Here is a 21660-nt window from a genome sequence, read left to right as displayed (position 1 = left end):
TGGACAATTATATGGATGGAAACTTTCCATTTTATAAATTTAAATTCCCTTTATTTTTCGTGAAAGTTTCGTGAATTTTTCAAGAAATTTAAGATTTTTTTGGAAAGTTTCCGCAACTTACACATCATTAATCTACACTGAACGTTTACCGCGCGCACATTGCCTCGCTCTGTGTGGACACGTCTAATTGGATTGTTATGAACGTAGGTACAGTCAACCAATTGGAGCCCTAGGCCACTTTACAACCAAGTCAAAATGACAAGCAGCAAGAGATTTCTTACAATCTGATTTATAACCGCACTATTTGCTATGACATAGTTATACAGTGGCCCAGGGTTCCTTGGTCCATTGGTTGATTGTACTACAAATAATTTTATTTGCAATTTGAATAGGAAGATACTACAGAAGATTCTTTTTATATCACCGATGGTTGTTTTTTTTTTTTATTTGAAAACGATTGTAGTACAAGGCAACAGACTTACCCATGTTTTTCCTCAGGCTGATGCGGCAGTTCCTGGAGGCGAGCTCCGCGGAGCCGAGCATGTCGCGCGCCATCCTGGCCGCCTACAAGGACGAGCTGCTGAAGGGCCCTCCGCACAAGTTGGGCTTCCCCGCTAACTAAACCCCACAGGCGCCACAACAAACCCGTGCTGACGACTGTACAGTTTACTTTTTTGGGTTGTATGAGTTGTATCATCTGATTAGTTCTGGCTTTTCAGGATGTTTGAAAAGTTTTTTTTAACATGTTCTGTATTGTTCTAGTTTTTAAGTATCTAATTTGGGTATCGTATTAGATTATTTTAAGTCAATTTTAAACGTGTTTAAAACACTTTGATTTTTATTGTTACAATTTTCAGTTAGTGTCCTATCCTATGAAATTGAGATTGTTACATATTAATTTAACTTTTTTTTTAAATATTCGTAACGTTAAGGGTAATATATTACAAAATATATTATAGATGGGCATTAAATTAACCAAATTAGCTATTTATTACTATATCTGACTTACTGTCTGAAATACATATATATATACCAATATATTTTAATCGTTACATTTCTCAAGAAATCAATATTTCGGCAGCCAAATGCTCAAAGTAATTATTAACTAAATAAATGTTATGCTTGCTGTCTATGGATCTATGGAATATATGACAACCTATAATATTAAAAAAATATCAAATACATCAATTTATTTCCATACCCAATCCACTTGTATTGATGTAATTGTAAATATTTCACCGCTATAAATGTACTGATATAATGATTTCATTTAATAATTTGAACAAACATAAGGATAAGAGAATCAATGACATATAATATTATGTACCAAAGAAATACCAAATATAAGATTTGAGCTAAAGGAAGAGATTTTATTAAAATATAATAAAATTGTTAATGTTTACGACGCGCGTAATAAATGTTTAAGTAAATACGTTTTTGTATTAAAAGATAAATAGTATTATTTAGACGTAGCTTTCAGTGTTTTAGTAGTGGATATCCTTGTTTAGCTTTATTTTACTGAAAAAAATATCTAGTTTATAATTTAATTTAAGTACTATTGTAGCATAAGGAGATATGGTATAATATAATTAGCTAGTCAAATATTCTTCATATTTTTCTACAGCATACAACTTTTAGAGATGTGCAATTGATTCAGATTACATATTTAAATATTTAAAAAGGTCTTCCCTTATAGATTAGATAAAATTGTAACTATGCCCGTCGAATAGAATAACGAAATCTCAAAGATTTAAATATATTTACTGTAGTATTTAAATTGAGTAATGGTTCTATATAGAAGATTTTAATCGCTTGAGTCCCTGTAGTGAAATGCATAAATGTAAAAAAAATACAAAAACTCTAATTCACGTTGATAGAATAGTGAATTGGAATCCAAAAACTAGCCAATATGTATTATTTCATTCAACTACGCGTTTTATAAGCAAACGGGGTTATCCCCTAAAAAGTTATCAAAACTTTCTTGCTTTTGCCCCAACACAATAGCTTTTTCTACCATACCTATCTTCGGCATATCAAAATGAAAGAAACATATCCCTAGATTGAATTTATTTTTAATAACAAATCATTTTTACGCAGCAAAGCGAATTAATCCTATATTAGGCAAAAACATTATTAATGTATTTGAAGGAATTGCACATCACTAATATCTCTCTCTCCTTCAACATACATAAAACTTATGTACTTCATAAAGAACATATTTTGTAAAAATAGATTAGAACCATGTCTTTCTATTAGAATCACAAAATACACTATTTACCTACCTACTTACGGTAAGACTTGAAATATATTAATCTGCATTGTTGAAAATAATGCTATGTTAGTGATCGGCAAAATTTATTATATTTATATTATTCTTTGAAATATATTGTGGATTTAATAAAAAAGTTTAAATGTCATTAGTGTTTCATTTGAGATTTATTCTTAAAAAAACAGTCATAAATATACATTGCGTAAACACATTAGTACAGACTAGAAAGCGGAGGGAACGCATTTGCCTTACTCACCACCACTTTCTTGTGTTGGTATGAAATATAACCTTTAATCTTCCCATCGTATATTAAATTGGCTACTATACACTGCGTCTCATCGGCATCGACGTCATGCTGGCCCATCAACTGTAAAGCAGCTTGGAAGCTCGCTATATCAATCTGATGCGTACCCTCTGCCAAAAAAACTTTTCTAAACAAATTCCTGTACGCTGTAATCTTCAACTTCTCTACAATCAAGTAAATGCCAGCTCTGATAAAGAATATCTCGTGCTCCTCCATTACCTTGTCAATTCCTCGCAGATCTCCATTTTTGACAGCTGATACTAAATCCCAAAACTGCATTAAGTCATACTTCTGAAGCAGATCTCTGGCTGGCATGAAGCCTAGGAGCATCTTCACGGGTACTAAGTAAGTTAGTATCAGTCTTTTGTTTTTGTTGCTTTTGTAGTGGCACTTTTGAAATGCGAATGACAAGAATTCGTCAGCTGAGCGGTAGTCAGAGTCAAACATTGCTTTACGGCCTACAAAATACCTGTATGTGATCTGCTGAGCGAGTGGAAACTGGTCTTTGAATGGTGACGAATCTATTGCCCTAATCAGCGGTTTGCATAAGTGCAACTTGTTTATTCTAAAATAGACCTTAAGGAGTTGGTTCACAAGGTTCAACATGCCCAGCCTCTTGGTGTCTTCGTCAGAAGATCTGTTGTCTGCAGCACATACTCTGAAGCATGCTAATAAGCTCTCTGCTGCTTTTTCCATGATTTTTCCATTACTTTGCACTAAAAAGATAATAAAATACTATTAATCTTAAATTGGAACAATAGAGCTGAAATTATATGGTTTTGTTACACATACTAATATTATAAATGGGAAAGTGTGTGTGTCTGTTTGTTTGTCCGTCTTTCACGGCAAAACGGAGCGACGAATTGTCGTGATTTTTCAAGTGGAGATACTTGAAGCGATGAAGAGTGACATAGGCTACTTTTTGTCTCTTTCTAATGCGAACGAAGCCGCCGGCAAAAGCGCGGAACGTGTCATGCTATTTCTGTCAGTCTCAGTACAAGAAGTACGGAAATTGACTGAACTAGCATGACAAATACAAATGTTTCAGGAAAAATACGAAGGAAACCCTTTTCACACATCTGTATATTGATCTGAAAAGGACAAAACTACATTTTTGCCACTTAATTTGTTTTCTTTTTTTACCAAGCTTTCTAATCACAATTATCAAAATTATTCTTGATAACTTACTATTAGCACCTTCAGCCTTCTGAGCCACTAGACGCAGGTCCAAGCAGACAGTGTACATAAGCGGAAGACTCCAGTTCTCCTCCTTCTGGTTCTGCAGCAGACGCACCACAGATGACACACAGGAGCTCTGGTAGTTGAATGCCTCCATGTAGTCCTTCATGAAAAGTGCCTGTAAGTTTTAATTTATAGATTAAGATACTTTATAGTTTGCAAGAAAATTATAAATGATCTTGGCAATCATGTAAATAAATACCAACAGCTACCTATTATAAGAATAGTATAAGAATAAATTAATGTAGGTCTAAGTGAATAAGTTATAAATATACAAATAAAAAATACCCTAACCTAAAATCATAACCAGGGTCACTACAAACTAGGCAAAAGAGGGAAATTATTTATTGATAACTTCTCAAAAAATCGAGGCTTCTACACTTTGGTTCTCAGTTAAATAGTAACCCTTCGCCTCGCTCAAGCCGCAGAAGCCTGTACATTTTGCCTGTTTTTCCCCTATTCCTACACTATTTGGTTTTCGGATTTCGGATCTCAACTCAAGTATCAATGTAAGAATTATGTACTGTAGAATGTTTAACTCTAGAACTACTTACTCTGACACACAACAAGTGAGCTATGACAATATCGTCCAGCGGCGCCACACAGTTCCCATCCACCAGGGTCGCGATGTCGCTTGACCGCAGACTCCTGTTCCCTACATGATCGTCTCGCAGAGAGAACAGTCTAGCCAGGAGTTCCCCCTGTGCAGTTCTGTATGCTCGTTCTACGTACTGGATGTACTGATTTAGGGTATTGATAGTTAGCGACATGTTTATGCCTTTTTACATTGATTTCTTAACTCATAAAGTTTATAGCCAAAATATTGATATGTTGGATAGAAGTTTACAAGTATACTGCAAGTAAATCTGACACTTTTCTCATATGCATATGGATATTCAAAATAATTATGTTTAAAAGCCGGCAATGTTATTTTTATTTCTTTCGGAAAACATAAAACGCAAACGCTTAAACTTAACCAATGTACAACTGTCAATGTCAGGAAAGGAATGGACGGACGTCAAAATGAAGAAGGATCGTTCCGAATTTTATAAGGAAATAGTTATTAAATAAAATATTACAGCAATGTGTCTTTATTGTGTCATATAAGTTTCACTTTGCTACTTAATTAAAAGTTATAAAATATCCGCCATTTAAAAAAAATATTTGGCCCTAATTTTGCTGTAGAGTAGTTACTTTCCTATCATCTACATTTAATTTGCTTAATGTGTTTTGGAGTTGGTCTAAAATCATGGGCTAGTTCCAAAACTAAAGAAACATATTTAAGCTCGGAACACACTACGCGGACGTCCGTCGTAAAACGACCGCGACCGCGACCTATCAGTGTGCACGGAACAAAAGATCCAGCGAGCCAGATTTCGATCGGACGTCCGTGCGCTCAAGGCCACGTCCGCGTCCGTCGACCGATAGTTTGCACGGTTATGTGTAATGTCATTGTCCAGATTCCCGTCCGCGGTCGATTCACGACGGACGTCCGCGTAGTGTGTTCCTAGCTTTAAGCTCGGAACACACTACGCGGACGTCCGTCGTAAAACGACCGCGACCGCGACCTATCAGTGTGCACGGAACAAAACATCCAGAGAGCCAGATTTCGATCGGACGTCCGTGCGCTCAAGGCCACGTCCGCGTCCGTCGACCGATAGTTTGCACGGTTATGTGTATTTCCATTGTCCAGATTCCCGTCCGCGGTCGATTTACGACGGACGTCCGCGTAGTGTGTTCCTAGCTTTATACCTTTCACACGCCGATTTAATCCATAGTGACACGTAAAATACAAAGATTTATTTATGAAATTGTGAAAATAAAAGATTATGAATTTTAGGACTGTCTGTTGCCGGCCTAGGAAAAGGAAATAAATTCGGAACGTGCATAACAATGACAGTGACATTGACACATTTGACACACGCATGTCTCGGCTCGGCACTCTCGGCGGAGTCCGTCTTGCTGATTTGCAGCGTGCAGTGCAGTGATTTTGTTTAACATTATTTAACTTATAGCATTTACTATGGAGGAAAACGTAGCTTTAGACTCCACAAAGCAGAGGAAATTCAACAAATCTATTAAAGGAATTAAAAAGCTTTTAAAGGTACAAAGAGCCTACATTATCGGTTTTCAGAGGTTATGTTTTGAAAACGCATTTTTTACTCCTACTTTATATTTAATTGCAGAAAAATGAAGATAAACCCCATACGCCCGCGGTACTGGCCCCAAAGGATGATGAAAATAAGATACAAAAAGCGAAGAAAAAGCGCCCAGAAAGAGGATTGGTGTATTTATCTCATATCCCGCACGGATTTTATGAGGTTGGTTGACAGTTAAATTACCATGCTACACCTGTGATTTTATATTTTGAGGTTTTCTAGCCATAACGATAAAATACAACCTTAAACATTGATATTTACAAGTTTTACTGTCCTCTAATTTCGTTACCTACAACTTTTTTTATTAATAACGTATTATGACTTGTTTATTCGAGTGATTTGTTTGTAGTTTGCACTTGAAGTCGATAGTGCATTTATTAAAGCACCGGTAGCTCTTAATAGGAACAGGAACTTTCACAAAAATAGTAAACTACTTTCAATGTGTTTCAGCATGAAATGACACAGTATTTCAAGCAGTTTGGCATGGTGACCAAGGTGCGTGTGATTAGATCCCCGCGAACCGGCCGCTCCAAAGGCTATGCGTTTGTGGAATTCCGAGAGCCCGCTGTCGCTGAGATTGTGGCTGAGACTATGAACAACTATCTCATGGGGAAGAGACTGATCAAAGGTATATTTATAACCCTCTGCCCGCATTCAGAGACCTTCACTACGGGTCACCTGTCATGTCATTGCCGGGTGTGTAATGATTGGTATAACTTTTTTTGGTATAGTAACATTTGATATAACAACATTTGGTATAAATTTAAAGGATATAATCACTCATTTGACATAATTAACATTTGGTATAACCACAAAATATCTACTTTTATTTTGTATAATCATTATTTCGTATAACACTTATTTATAATAACCGTTATATGGTATAACTATCTATTAGGGATGTACCGACTAGTCGCCGACTAGTCGGGAAAGCCGACTATCCGGCCACATTTGTAGTCGGCGAGTAGTCGGCGACTAGTCGGCAAAAAGGGCCGATTAGTCGGCACTTCATTAGTGATAGAAAAACAGTACAAAATTAAATTATCAGCTGAAAATTATGGTTGTATTATGTAGCTATTAGTAATTCCTTTTTTTCTCAATACAACAAATATCTGTTATCACCACAGAAATAAATTTCCTACCTAGGATTATCGACTTCATAGGCAGGATCACTACCCACTAAGCCAAACCAGTTGTTAAAAATGGAAAATGTATATAAATATTGTCATGAACCTTTGCACATCTGTAAAAAATCATGAAAAGCGCGAAGGAAGGACCAAAAATGACATTCAAAATGTGAATTTATCGAAAATTATGTTCTGGCCGACTAGCCGAACTAGCTTTTACCCGCGGCTTCGCCCGCGTAATAAAAGTATTCTTATTGAAATGTTTACAAAAAATAAGATTTTCATTTGGATCCGTAGGTTTCTTTGTAGGTACATCTGTCCGCGATTATTTCGATTAAGGTAAAGCGGGGCAATTCTCGACTGGGGGGGGGGGGGGTAAAGCGGGGCAATTCTCGACTGGGGGGGGGGGGGGGGGCATTGTAACTGATCTATTTGTTGTACGGTTAGCCAAGAAAGTGGTTTACCACTTTTCGACTCTATTGATTGAAAAGTGGTAAACCACTTTTTTGGCTGACTGTACCTTACACATATTACTATTGTTTTAAAAGAAATTCTTGCAATGATTGTAGAATTGTTACACAGCGACCACAGCGTAGGTAGTAGGTACGAATATGTATGTATTTTACCTATATAAATATTTATACTGGGGAAACTTCATACAACCCACATAGCCAGTATCTCGACGCTATGGTCGTTAGGGTAAAAAGTACTTCCTTGCATTATCGCTTACAATTTTTTCCATTTTGCTTATACTTATTGCAAACGTAAACATATAAACCGGCCAAGATCGTGTCGGGCCACGCTCAGTGTAGGGTTCCGTAGTTTTCCGTATTTTTCTCAAAAACTACGGAACCTATCAAGTTCAAAACAATTTTCCTAGAAAGTCTTTATAAAGTTCTACTTTTGTGATTTTTTTCATATTTTTTAAACATATGGTTCAAAAGTTAGAGGGGGGGGGGACGCACTTTTTTTTCCTTTAGGAGCGATTATTTCCGAAAATTTCATATTTATTTATTCCAATCAATCGGCACTGACAGATTAACCTTACGTGCAAATCGGCGAAAATATTAATATTATCAAAAAACGATCTTAGTAAACCCTTATTCATTTTTAAATACCTATCCAACAATATATCACACGTTGGGGTTGGAATGAAAAAAAAAAATATCAGCCCCCACTTTACATGTAGGGAGGGTACCATACTAAAACATTTTTTCCCATTTTTTATTTTTGCACTTTGTCGGCGTGATTGATATACATATTATACATATTGGTACCAAATTTCAGCTTTCTAGTGCTAAGTTACTGAGATTATCCGCGGACGGACGGACAGACAGACATGGCGAAACTATAAGGGTTCCTAGTTGACTACGGAACCCTAAAAAGGCAAGCAAACAACGATCTTCTTACAGCACATTGAATTTAATAGTTATTACGGATGCAGGATACTCGCCGATGCCTACTTAATCCCTTCCCACTGAGCCACCTGCATTTTACACTGCCTAGATATCGATTGCCGACCGATTATTCCGACCCCAATCCCTATTCTTATCCCCGTCCCTATCTCTATCCTTGTCCCCGTCCCCGTCCCCTTCCCGTCCCTGTCCCCGTCCCTCCCCTATCCTTATTCCCGTCCCCGTCCCCTATTCCTATCCCTATTTCTATCCCTATCCCTATCTATCCCTATCCCTATCCCCATCCCTACCCCTACCCTATCCCTATCCCTATCCCGATCCCTATCCTATCCCTATCCCTAACCCTGACACTATCCCGTTCCTGTCCCTGTCCCTGTCCCTGTCCCTAACCCTGTCCCTGTCCCTGTCCCTGTCCCTGTCCCTGTCCTTGCCCCTGTCAAATTATCATGCTAGGAGGTGAACTTTGAAAAATCCTTTCTTAGTGCTCCTCTAAGGAACTTCCGTGTCATTTGAAATCTCTTGAACCAGAAGTAAAGATAAAAACTAAATCTATACTTATGGCTATTTTGGATATTTTAACCCCATTGCACAACAACAGGGGAGAAAATTCCTTTTGCACCTCAGTAGATTTTAAAATCGTTCTATTTATCGTGATCAGCGACCCGATAAACCATAAAAACGATACCCATATTGTGTTTTTGACTTTACCCCCTTTGCACCCCTTTAGGGGTCACATTTTCAAAAAAACCTGAAACATGTATTTAGTCATATGTCTTTAGGAATCCTCCTGTGAAGTTTCGAATAAAATAGTCAAACTAATCTTGTTTCCCCATACAAAGTTTGAACCCCCCATTTCACCCTTTAAAAGGAGAATTTTGAAAAATCCTTTCTTAGTGCTCCTCTACGCCATATAAGGAACCTATGTGCCAAATTTGAATCTCTAGGACCAGCGGTTTCGGCTGTGTGTTGATATGTCAGTTAGTCAGTCAGTCAGTTTCTTCTTTTATATATTTTTTGATATTTAAACCCCATTGCACTACAACAGGGGAGAAGGTATTTCACTTCCGCCTCGTTAGATTTTAAAAGCGTTGTATTTATCGTGATCAGCGACCCGATTAGTCATAAAAACGATACCCATATTGTTTTTTTGACTTTATCACCCCCTTTCACCCTTTTAGGGGTTAAATTTTCAAAAAACCTGAAACACGTCTTTAGTCATATGTTTTTAGGATCCCTCCTGTGAAGTTTCGAATAAAACAGTGAAACTAACATTGTTTCCCCATACAAACATTGAACCCCCATTTGACCCCCTCAGGAGGCGAATTTTGAAAAATCCTTTCTTAGTGCTCCTCTACACTATATAAGGAACCTACGTGCCAAATTTGACATCTCTAGGACCAGCGGTTTCGGCTGTGCGTTGATATGTCAGTCAGTCAGTCAATATCTTCTTTTATATATTTTTTTGATATTTAAACCCCATTGCACCACAACAGGGGAGAAGGTATTTCACTTCCGCCTCGTTAGCTTTTAAAAACGTTGTATTTATCGTGATCAGCGACCCGATAAACCATAAAAACGATACCCATATTGATTTTTTGACTTTATCACCCCCTTTTCACCCTTTTGGGGGTTAAATTTTCAAAAAACCTGAAACACGTATTCAGTCATATGTCTTAAGGAATCTTCCTGTGAAGTTTCTAATAAAATAGTCAAACTAATCTTGTTTCCCCATACAAACTTTGAACCCCCATTTGACCCCCTTAGGAGGTGAATTTTGGAAAATCCTTTCTTAGTGCTCCTCTACACTATATAAGGAACCTACGTACCAAATTTGAAATCTCTAGGACCAGCGGTTTCGGCTGTGCGTTGATATGTCAGTCAGTCAGTCAGTCAGTCAGTCAGTCAGTCAGTCAGTCAGCTTCTTCTTTTATATATTTAGACAATTTAACCTACATCCCACAGTCGCCTTCTACAACACCCACGGGAAGAAAGGGGGTGGTGAAATTCTTAACCCGTCACACGGGCCCATTGAACATCAAACTTAGGATATTTTTGTATCTACTAAATTACAATTATTTATCTTATGTGGGTACTTCAGAAAAATAATTGTTTTCCGAAACTCTTGTTGATCACTGATTTAAACTTTCACGATTATTACTAGAGATGGGCCGAATACGGACTTTGCCGAATACGAATATTCGGCCGAACATTCGGTTCAGCTGTTACCGAACCGAACATTCGGCCGAATATTCGGTTGAGCCATATTTTAAATTCTGGCTTACAGTTAAAACGTTTCAATGATTGGTAATGGGTATACATTTATTTTACTAAGGCTCTTAATGTTCCTATAATTTAGTGCATAAGAAAATTTGGGTGTTTGTTTCTTAAGATACGTTATTTTTACTTTTTTACAAAATTATTGTATTTTATATTTTAACGCATTTTTAACTCCCTTTGGTAGTTGCTTAGAATGCTGAAATAGGATCTCATTATCCGATGAATTACGAAACAACTTACGTTATTTATTTACTTTGTTTATTCGGTAAATATTCGGCATTGTAAGCGAACTATTCGGCCGAATACGAACATTGAAAAATTTGCCGAATATTTACCGAATATTCGGCCCATCTCTAATTATTACACATCATTATTTTTTAAATCGAGACTTAATCGCGTATGACTACATTATATTAAACTGACCTCCAGCGTTTCAGAGACGGCAGGCATTGTCCTCTGTGGTCTCGGAGACTTGTTGATTGATGATAATGATACTAAATAAAAAAATATTAAATTTCTAGGCTCACAATGCTGATAAGACTGATGCAGAGCATATAAAGAAGGCTAAAAAAATGCTTTTAAAGTAAGTACCTTGATAATAACTTAGTAATATATTATGTTTAGTTTAATACATACTAAATTCCTTGTGATTTTTACATTACCCACTTTAATAGAAGTCAGCATATTTTCTAGATATCATTTTTTAAGACAGTTCTCACATATTTTTTTATAAGATAGCCTACAAATTAACAATACATAATTTAAATTTTCAGTCTTCAGAAAACTAAGAAGAAGCTCATTGATCTAGGCATAAACTATGATTTCTTCAAACCCGTTGATGTTCCCGCAGCACTCTTAGAAAATGTTAAATCCGAGTCAGGAGATAAAGCAGTTAAAGTAAAGAAAGAGAAAGTGGAAAAGCAGAACAAAAAGAAGCAAACCAATGCTACAGAAAAGGTTCGTACAATAAACATGTTACGTTTTTAACCCCCGACGCAAAAACGACGGGGTGTTATAAGTTTGACTTGTCTGTCTGTTTGTCTGTCTGTCTGTGGCATCGTAGCTCCGGATCGGATGAACCGATTTTGATTTAGTTTTTTTTTAGCTACACTAGCTGTAAGTATTAATTTTGATCATGTTTATAAATTTTTATATACTTCAGCAGACAAAAGAAAAGAAACCAGAAATCAAACAACAAAAGTTACTTGAAGGAAAAAACAAGAAAGAGGTCAAGAAACCTCAAGAAAGTGATAAGGCAAAACAGAACGAGAAACAAAAGAAGATGCAAGCAGCTGGTGTGAATCTTCCAGAAAACTTCATCAAAGTCGCGGAGGAGGAAGAAGACAGTGACAGTTCTTTAGACTTTGACTCTGATGAGTATGAGAAAATGCTGGAGAATGATTCTGATGCGTCTTCCGGTGATGAAAGTGACGAGGAAGAAGATGAGGATGGGGAAAGTGATGATGAAGAGGGAGAAAGCGATGATGAAGAAAGGTTTTTAGCTACATATTTTTATTTACAATTTTAACAACAGAACAGAAATTTGCCTGTGTAGCTGATAGTCCTGGGTGTAAAATCTATACCTTGTACTTTTAGGTATTCATAAAAGTGTAAACAAACCCAAGCTGTCAAATTTGAGGGTTTTATATCAGGTAACGTCCTGTAAATTTTTCACCATTAAAAAAATAATTGAGCTCACTACTTTTTTCCATATCATTCCACTAACGTGTAATTTCGCTTAATTTGACGAAATATTCTGAATACCAACATACATTTATTACATTTAATGAATATTATTATTTTCTTCAGCAAAAATCAACAAAAAGTTTTGCAGAGGTTTAAAACTCATGGTTGCATTTTAATCTGGATGTAACACTATTAAAATATGAAGGTACTATACCTTACGCGATTTTTAATTTTATCTGTTTGACATTCGCCATTGGTTGTTATCAATCATCATCATCTGATCCGGGTGCGATATTTGTGTTTTCGAGCTTCTGTTTCTCGTTATTTTCCGTTATATGTAGGTATGGTATGTGGTTCAGAAATTAGTAAGTACCACACCAAATTTTGACGAAAGAGAGGAATAGAGGAAGAAACAAGAAAGAGAGAGAGGAATAGGTAAGGCAAAAATACCAATGCTCGACATGCGTATGCCCAATAAATGACACCCTGCAGGCACATTTATTGACAATGACTTAAGGTTGAAAGTATATTAAGTCATTGTAACACCTAATAGGTTAATGTCTAGCATTGTCACTTTTACCTTATTTACCATTTATTCATTCATAATCATTAAAATTGGTTCACTATGAATAAAAAGTACCAAGTAAGTGAAGTAAGTAGCCACCTATAATTGTTTTTCACTCTGGCCATAATAGGTTCACTACCCCTGGATCTGTCAAATTCGATTGCTCCGGTTTGTTCAACACTTTTTTAAATAAGTACCTAAAAGTACAAGGTATAATCCAGACATTTATTTGTGTGATGAGCACAAGTATTTGTTCCTGGGCCATGGATGTTTTATGCGTATTTATTATACGTTACGTGTTTTTATATACGTACTTGAATATTGTTTGTTATATTATCTGAATACCCACAATACAAGTTTGTCAGACGTTTTAGTCAATCTATGTAAGAATGTTACTGTAATATTTATTTGTTGACAATTTTCAGTGAGGAAGAAGTACCACAATTGGTACCAATCAAGCAGAAAAAGGGCAAAAAGCCTCTTGTAGCTTTGCCTCCCCCTAAGCAAAGTAAAGTACCTCAGCCACCTCAGCCCATGAAAGCTCAGAAACCTCAACCCAAAAAAGCGCAGAAGCCTCAACCGCCTCAGCATAAAGGGCCAAAATCGGCTAATATTGCAGAAGCCAAGAAAGCATCTCCATCCCAGCAGGGCGTGAAAAGGAAAAACCTCCGTAAGTCAATTGTTTTAAGGGTATTTTTTACTGTGCTCTTGTGGCTCTTTAACCGTTAGGGTATATTTGATGGTTAACCTGTACAGTCAGCTGCAGAGAAAAGTAGACCCCCTTGCATACAAATTTGTATGCGGGGTGGTCTACTTTTCTCTGCAGCTGACTGTACATACCCACCACCATACTTATAAATATGTGTGGTATGGTTTTTTTATACTACGTCAGTGGCAAACAAGAATACGGTCCGCCTGATGGAAAGCGGTCACCGTAAGCTATGTACGCCTGCAAGTCCTGCAACTCAGGGAGTGTCAGTGTCACATTAGGGTGGGTCATTTTTACTTTTTTTTATTACCTTAGGGGGCGCAGTCACAAAAGGATGCCATTTTGTAATTAATTAGTGCACTATTTTTTTTGAAATTTTTGCGTTTCATTTTTTGCCTCCGAATTTCAGTTGAAGTTTTTGTATGGAGTAGGGTGTAAAAAAGGTTCCAATTTTTGAGGGTTTTTTTGTTCATTTATTTACTTTGAACCTTTAGCATATTACGATGCCAATAATGATATATCTTTATAGTAAAAATTCAAATTAGAAGACAATACGAAGATATAAGGCCTGACTCGTAACGGATTTGTCAAATTCAAAACTGTTTTAACGGTACCAGAGCCGGCCGAATCAAAGTATGTTTTTCTATAATGTGTTTAAAATGTATTTAAAATTTATTATTTATTAGTAAATTCATCATTCTCCATTTCTCCTCGCTCATGTTGTAAGTTTTGTTGTACGCCCTCCATCGTACATCCGACAGTGTTTTTCGACACATTCTTAGTTTTAGTCCTATCAAGGACTATCTTTTTTTAAATATTTTGGTGGCTTATGGTTGGTGTCATTTAAATGAATGAATTTCTTAGACACTCCATCCTATTCCGGTTAATAGGTGAATACTATGAGACTTCGTTAAATTAAGTTTTTTACCCGATTTGAAGAGCGTTGGCTTTAGCAGGCTGCTGGCTTCATAGCTGTGGTGGATGATATACAGCTATTGTCAGAATAAAGTTGAAAGATCATATTATTAAATAAAATCTGCGAACAGCTTCGTTCAGCAGTTTTTGTTGTAGATTTTTTATCGAAAAGTGGTTACTTTGCTTTAAATGCTTAGTAACGGACACTGCATCGACTGAATTCCTAGTAAAGTGGATATTTGGAGACTCATCTACATTATCATTGTTTCATAGGAATCGTAAAGAAATTGCCTTTCAGATAAGGTATAATGTTGGTTGCCTGGTAGTGTTGAAAATGATTTAAATGCAAGTTTCGTCAACAGGAATCAAGTTTTTGACAGCAATTTGTCGCCGAATTATTTTCAGCGATCACTTTAATTTTATCTATCTAGTTAGTTGAGAATTGCTTTTAAACATGATTCTAACATAATAATTTTGTGAATCTGGCAATTTGAATGGTGTAATGTATATATAAAGTAAGCTAGAAATTATACAAGAAAAAGCACTCTGAATTTGACAAATCCGTTACGAATCAGGCCTTAGGTACTCCGCACACCACGCAAAATGTACTAACAAATATATGAAAACTTCAAAGTGGATCCGGAGGCAGAAGATGAATTCCAATTGCAAAATAATTTGAAATACTGTTTATTTGCATCAGTTGGCAAGTTTATGTAACTGCCCAATGAAAAATATAATACTTTTTTTTATCCATACAACAGTGACCCACCCTAGTGTCACATGCGCGTTGCCAATCCATTAGAAACTTGTACACTCCCTTTTGCTGTGTTAAGTTCACAGCAAAAATTTTACGAACTGTCATTCAGTTGAATAAGTCGAAAGACTGTTTTTGTTTTCTTAAGGCTTGATCTACATCTATTTATATTTTTTACAGAACCCGACGTGTCACCCAAAAAGCCCAAGTTTGAAAAGAAACCCAGAAATAAACAATTTAAAAAGAAAAATAAAGTATAAGTGATTGTTAATATATAGCGGTATTTTATTTTTCTATTAAAAACGAAAGACATTTGACAGGTACATTTTATTTATTATATTAATGTACTTAAAATTGAAATAGAATTCACAAATGAACCGAAAATAACGTCTATTTATTGCACTAAAGCTAATATTGATCAAAAACATCTAGTCTAGTTTAAAATTGACATTGGTATATTATTGGGGCAGGGGTCACAAAAGGATTGTCTACTATTAATTTTATCTGGATCTTAGGGATGTACACAGTACACAAATCTACAGTTCTAAACTGTACTACTTATGAGAAGGATTCATTATGCTTAAATCATTATAACAAAATAGCCTGATCATCGAGCTGTGATGGTAATAAGTATATCTAAGATTTTGCCTAAACATAGCAAGTATAAAGTGATACCAAAATAGTTTACAGTCGCTAACGAATTATTGTTAAAAAGAAACTAACAAGACTGAGAGTTAAAGTTTCACATACACATAAAACACATCTTATTAAACTCCTTTGTTGTTGGAAACCTTTAGTGTATTTATCACAAAATATCTTCGTTACTACTACTAATAATACCATTCTGACGAAATAAGTCCTCAATTGAAATTTATTTTAAAACCATCTTAGTAAAGAGATAGCTAAATAGAAGTGAAAATATTAGTGCTAGATAAAACGGTATTTGTACTAAAACATTTAGAGATATGATTAAGTAAATGTAGCTAAGTCTACCAGCCTTACTAGGCACACTATAGTTCCACTTGGCACCACCTATAACTGGAGTAACCCAGAGAGTTCTCCTGGTTTCACTGTTATTAAATACTAGCTTTTGCCCGCGACTTCGCTCGCGTTAGAAAGAGACAAAAATAGCCTATGTCACTCTCTGTCCCTTATCTCCATTTAAAAAATCACGACAATTCGTCGCTCTGTTTTGCCGTGAAGGACGGACAAACAAACAGACACACACACTTTCCCATTTATAATATTAGTAGTAAGTATGGATATCGGAATTTTAATATGTCACGTCTAAACTATGTCACAACTCACAACCTATGCTAACATACATAGTTTGGTTTTAAAAATAAACATTAATAACATATTAACGCACAAAAGGCTACATTACATTCCGATAAAATCAATGCTAATGGTATGTAAAAAAAATGCATCAGATATGAATAAGAAGCTAATACACCTAACATTGAAACTATTAGAAATGTAATTATAATTTACACGAACATAATACAATTTAAGTATTTCTTTGACGAAACTCTTAATATTTTAATGGATTTTGTTTATCTCAAATAATTCATTTCAATACAATGAAGTTGGGTACAAATAGGCATTTGACCTTGTGATTTGTTGGTGTTTCATCTCCAGGACTTTGAATTCCAATTCAGGACTATATTTTGAATATTCCAAATCTTCCATTACAATCAAGTCCAATATCTACTCTGTTAATTCTGTATCATCCAATTTAACAATAACCGGCCTCTCATCTTCATCATCAGCATCCAATCCCGTGAAATCCCACTGCAATTTTTCCGTTAAATTCTCCTTGAATCGTTCAATCATTGTTAGAAGTCGTCCATCAACTTTGCTCACATAAGCTGTTCTGAAGAACTCTCTCAACTTCTTATATACTAGGTTTTTGTTCATGACAATATCGGCTAGGAAGTCTTCGGGCATTTCCTCGATTTGTATCTCAAGTGTTCTGATGAAATGGAAGAATACGCTCCTGTATTTGTGGATGGCGTCGTCGCAAGAGCAGAGAAGAATGACGAGACTCTTCCAATGCTCGAAGCATTCAAGCGAGTGGCCGATTAGGAAGCAAAGATAAGCTAATTGGAGTTCACCGATGATATGCAGGGGCCTGAAATTAAAAAAAAAAGATAGTGTGTGATTTTGAAAATAAGCGCGGCGAGCGGTAGCTTACTGCCGGTAGGTCGCTTGACTTGATTATAATCGGATAAACTTCGACGAATTTTTTGGGCTGCAGCGCCGCCCCGCCAAAGCGTGATGCGAGATTTACCTACGTCCTACTATAAAGTCGGTTTGCTGGCGAGATTTAAGGGGCTGAAAAATCTGGGCCGAGGAGTCGTCGTCCAAACTGTCTGAAGATATGTTTTCGGCAGGCACCAGCGCCGTAGTTTAGGCGTCACAAAATAGGCTTCGTCTAAATCAACCATTAAACATTTTAAAAACCCTGGATAAGTATACTCACTCATCATGTTGTGCAATCATCAGTTCTAAGGAGTACGACTGGTCTAAGTAATGCTTGGTGATCTCTTCTGGAGTGGATCCTGGAGGGTATTTGTCTTGCGGTATTTCTGTGAACCTCATTGAAGCACCTGCAATGGGACAATAACATGTCATTACATAAATATCCTTGTCATTTTTAAGACTAAGTTCTCAGGCGTGATTTTTTCTCATACTCCCAAGAAAGGTGGACGCCGTGTGAACCTAAATGGTTTCTCACGTGTTACTAGGGGATGTGCAAGATAGATGGAATGTAATGATTTATCCATGCATCAAGAACGAATTTAGACTCGACTAGCGTTTTATACGATAGTGCAAGCACGTATTTATCTGGAAAATAACTCTCTCATAACACGGAAATTACCGTATAAGAGCGTAAAAATACACTTGTCCGAACCCTTACTTTTGAATTTACTCCCTAAGAATTTCTAAATGCCAGGCTTATTATGAAAATTAATTCTTAAAGAATAACTAACCTAACCACAAAATTAAAATTTTTAAAAACCCCCGACCGCGACCTAGTGGACCGATTTTCATGAAACATGGCTAAGAACACTCCCGACTAACACAGCTTTCAAATGAAAAAAACTAAATTGAAATTGGTTCATCCGTTCGGGAGCTACGATGCCACAGACAGACACACACACAGACAGACAGACAGACACGTCAAACTTATAACACCCCGTCGTTTTTGCGTTGGGGGTTAAAAGCCATAAGATATTACCTGGTACAGGTTTTAAGTCAGGTAACATAGCATTCTCTTTCTCAGCCCTAGTGACTCTCTTGGCCCTCTTAGCGTCAGATTGACCCGGCGTCTCTTCAGCACCATCCTCTGTCGGTGTCCCTGGTTCCTCTTGGCTTTCCATTGACTCAGACTTAATGCCTCTCGGCCGGTCTTCATCTGTCATAGAGAGGAGTTCCACTGATGCTCGGATGATTCCTTTCTCTGGAGAAAGTTTTGTTGCCAGTTCAGCTGAAATTATAGATAAACAAACTATAATTTTAGAACAAAACGGGACTTAATCGCGTAAACACTTACATTTATATTAGGCCCGACGTTTCGAACATCACATTATCTCAAAAACCGCCAAATTAATAAGTCTGCGGTAGCTGAACATCTGCTACAGTCGGGACCAAACCACTGGATCGAGCTCCATAGTCCCAAAATTCTATCAACGGAACGTCTGTTCTACAGCAGAAAAGTACGTGAAGCGATTGAAATTAGGAAGCATCGAAATTTCAACCAAAATGAGGGACAGGGAATTTCTTCTTCGTGGAATCCAGTGATTAGCAAATGTAAGCGTGAAAAAACACCGAGGGACACACCGGCTGATGTCGTGAGTGTTGTGTGTAGGCAAAGTGACAACCCTAGCGCAAAAGTGAATAATAAAGAACAAGTGCGGGTAGTTCGAGAAACTCGCGCGGCTAGAAGATGTTGATGCAATTCCTCGCCAGTCTACCCGTGACCACGAACATAATGTGATGTTCGAAACGTCGGTCCTAATATAAATGTAAGTGTTTACGCGATTAAGTCCCGTTTTGTTCTAAAATTATGAGTGCAAATCGTGTTAGTCTAAATCAATATAAACAAACTATAGTTTTTTATTACAGTCATCTAAAAGGTTTAGGTTATAAGTGCAACTTAAGCTGGGCTTGAACCTTCTGCCTTTGAGTATCTTTAATTTGAATTATATACCCCATACATAATGTTATATATTGACATGTGGGTAGATTATGATCTGCGGGTACCCCCAGTTCGATTCTAGCCAGCAAGCCAGCACACGTACGTAACATTCTGGCGACAGGATTTAATTAAAAAATAGGCTAAAAGTGCTTTAAACATATGTATGTTCTGTGAGTAGGACAAATGTAAGACCAATTAGTGAAATTCATAATAATTACTCATATGATTGCAACTAGTTGTGCAATAATCATTTAAAGAATTTAGTGTAACAACTCATGATGTTGATACATGTAGAAGGGGGTGGGGCTGATCGTAAGTAGTCACAGCAAGCTATTCTACAGCTAGAACATGTTACATGTGTCACAATTCAGTTCCAAAGGCAATTTGTTTAAAGGTTGAAAAATTCACTCACTTCACTCACTCACTTCACTTGAAAAATTTGTAAATATAATTACTTTTGTAAATTAAATAAATATTTACCTGTAATTTGTGATGTAAGCAGCTTCCATTTCTGCCATATCTCGTAAGGATACGGAGCCAAGTGCCGGTCCAAGTTGAACAGGTTGTCCTTGAGCCGCTGAATGCTCTCCTCGCTTATTTCCTCTGTGCTGATGTCTTCAGTCTTCTTATCCCACATCTTTACGAGAAACTCTTTCTTGTGGAAATAGTGCATGAATCCAGACCTACAATTAAAGTGTTAATAATTATTTATATGTCACCTGAATACACCTTTAAGCATATTATAGACCCTGCTATAAAACGGTTTTTAAGTTGTCATGAGTATCCAATTGAACTAATTTTTACATTGATAATTAGATAAAGTAAGGCACACTTTATTTAATAAAGTTATCAATGCAAATTGATAAACAGATAAAGTGCATAGGCTTGCCTTCTGAAGTCAATGACTAAATAGTAAGTACACAAATTAATAGAATATTGTGCTTTCTACACTCAGTTTCACCCCACCTCAGGATAGAAATCCTAAAATTCTGAAATTATTATTAGTAGCCAAAAGTTTTGCTTCATTTTTAGGAGTTTAATAGGGCTTCAAATTTAGTTCTAAAAGCGTCCCAAAAGGATCCCAGGTTTAAAACAGTCGATACATATGAGAACCATAAAAACATATTCGCTCACCTTGGGCACACGTCCCCCGTACTCTTGCTGACTGCGGAGTAATGCACGTAGTGCAAACCCGGTGGAATCATCTTAATTCCACGGAAATCTTCATCAGTGTTCCAGCATTGCATGTCAATGCCAAACTGCGTTTCCTCAGGTACTCCGAGGAACACAAATGTCCCGCCCTCGACGAGCAGCTTCTTCGCGGTCTCCTGGTCCATTTTGTAATGAACCTTTGCCGCAAGTCAATAAAATGAGTTAAAAATACAACAAATCAATATGTTTACATTTGTTGAGAATGTCAGAGGTATAGCTAGTGTTGTGACATGACAGCTAACCTTTTGGTTGTACCGAATGTACCGATATGTCGATAGAAAAGTGGACACTTTAAAAAATAACTCGCAATTTCTTGTTAGTTAATTAATTGTTATTTATTGTTTACTTAAGCTTTATTAATATATTTGTATTATTTTTTATAGGTTATTATACTGAAACAAACCCAAATACTCAGTAGAAAAAGGCGCGAAATTAAATTTTCTACAGAAATACAATTCTTTGGATTAAGCAACGAAATAACAAATTTGAAGTTATATTTCTAGACTAGAGGGTACCTCGAACTATATTCCACGTATTGCCTCATCTCTCAGGCAGTCAAGCTTTTAAATTTATACGTAGGTAGCAAGGCTCGTAACCGGTTTATTTTTTACCGGTTAAAACCGGTTTATTCGATTTTACTCCGAACTTTCTAAACGTTATAAGAACTTTATTTTAACCGAAATAACTAAGGTCAATCACTGGCCAGTTTATAAAAAAAACCGGTTTATTCGACGAGCGACAAGACGCACCGGCGCCGCGTAAATACCTACGTTCGACCTACGTATCGACTTTTTTTGTTTGGTTAGAACAGTATTACCTATCTCACCT

At 36.5% G+C, this 21660-nt stretch overlaps 4 protein-coding genes across 5 annotated transcripts in view; 2 read left to right on the top strand and 2 right to left on the bottom strand.

Moving 5' to 3' along the window:
• LOC125242201 overlaps positions 1-2417 on the top strand; it is a 219128-nt gene extending 216711 nt beyond the window's left edge. The window contains exon 14 of the mRNA XM_048150917.1: positions 499-2417. Within this exon, the coding sequence (XP_048006874.1) occupies positions 499-622 (124 nt within the window). The 3' untranslated portion in view covers positions 623-2417. The remainder of the gene's footprint in view (positions 1-498) is intronic.
• LOC125242202 (PCI domain-containing protein 2 homolog) lies at positions 2418-4686 on the bottom strand. Its single transcript, XM_048150918.1, has 3 exons — positions 4367-4686; positions 3762-3930; positions 2418-3289 (listed from the first exon to the last, which is right to left on the bottom strand). The coding sequence occupies exons 1-3, from the start codon at positions 4580-4582 to the stop codon at positions 2481-2483; spliced, it is 1194 nt and encodes a 397-aa protein (XP_048006875.1). The 5' UTR covers positions 4583-4686; the 3' UTR covers positions 2418-2480.
• A 1050-nt stretch (positions 4687-5736) lies between these two features.
• Positions 5737-15736, top strand: LOC125242186 (MKI67 FHA domain-interacting nucleolar phosphoprotein-like). Its single transcript, XM_048150903.1, has 8 exons — positions 5737-5916; positions 5999-6133; positions 6422-6667; positions 11312-11373; positions 11564-11747; positions 11953-12284; positions 13467-13711; positions 15600-15736. The coding sequence occupies exons 1-8, from the start codon at positions 5836-5838 to the stop codon at positions 15677-15679; spliced, it is 1365 nt and encodes a 454-aa protein (XP_048006860.1). The 5' UTR covers positions 5737-5835; the 3' UTR covers positions 15680-15736.
• LOC125242196 (protein AAR2 homolog) lies at positions 15732-21096 on the bottom strand. 2 transcript variants are annotated; one of them, XM_048150913.1, is made up of 6 exons: positions 21075-21096; positions 20755-20969; positions 20101-20303; positions 18661-18909; positions 17902-18028; positions 15732-17550 (listed from the first exon to the last, which is right to left on the bottom strand). In XM_048150913.1, exons 2-6 carry the CDS (start codon positions 20955-20957, stop codon positions 17127-17129), a joined length of 1206 nt encoding a protein of 401 aa, XP_048006870.1. In that variant the 5' UTR covers positions 20958-20969; positions 21075-21096; the 3' UTR covers positions 15732-17126. The 2 variants fall into 2 exon arrangements, with proteins under 2 accessions (XP_048006870.1, XP_048006869.1); XM_048150912.1 differs by lacking the exon at positions 21075-21096 and having other exon boundaries at positions 20755-21057.
• Between the last annotated feature and the right edge of the window lie 564 nt (positions 21097-21660).

This window comes from Leguminivora glycinivorella, unplaced genomic scaffold, assembly GCF_023078275.1.
Source record: "Leguminivora glycinivorella isolate SPB_JAAS2020 unplaced genomic scaffold, LegGlyc_1.1 Scaffold12, whole genome shotgun sequence".
Lineage (NCBI taxonomy): Eukaryota > Metazoa > Arthropoda > Insecta > Lepidoptera > Tortricidae > Leguminivora > Leguminivora glycinivorella.
This window is presented reverse-complemented; position numbering and strand designations above follow the sequence as displayed.

Excerpts from the sequence above, each read along its gene's own strand:
- LOC125242196 (XM_048150913.1), bottom strand. The coding sequence starts at position 20,957 with ATGGACCAGGAGACCGCGAAGAAGCTGCTCGTCGAGGGCGGGACATTT. Across the intron at positions 18,910-20,100 it reads GCTTACATCACAAATTACAG|CTGAACTGGCAACAAAACTT; the intron begins GTAAATATTTAT and ends CTATAATTTCAG. Across the intron at positions 17,551-17,901 it reads ATGATTGCACAACATGATGA|GCCCCTGCATATCATCGGTG; the intron begins GTGAGTATACTT and ends TTTTAATTTCAG.
- LOC125242186 (XM_048150903.1), top strand. The coding sequence starts at position 5,836 with ATGGAGGAAAACGTAGCTTTAGACTCCACAAAGCAGAGGAAATTCAAC. Across the intron at positions 11,374-11,563 it reads GCTAAAAAAATGCTTTTAAA|TCTTCAGAAAACTAAGAAGA; the intron begins GTAAGTACCTTG and ends TTAAATTTTCAG. Across the intron at positions 11,748-11,952 it reads AAACCAATGCTACAGAAAAG|CAGACAAAAGAAAAGAAACC; the intron begins GTTCGTACAATA and ends TATATACTTCAG.
- LOC125242202 (XM_048150918.1), bottom strand. The coding sequence starts at position 4,582 with ATGTCGCTAACTATCAATACCCTAAATCAGTACATCCAGTACGTAGAA. Across the intron at positions 3,931-4,366 it reads CTCACTTGTTGTGTGTCAGA|GCACTTTTCATGAAGGACTA; the intron begins GTAAGTAGTTCT and ends TAAAACTTACAG. Across the intron at positions 3,290-3,761 it reads GAAGGCTGAAGGTGCTAATA|TGCAAAGTAATGGAAAAATC; the intron begins GTAAGTTATCAA and ends TTATCTTTTTAG.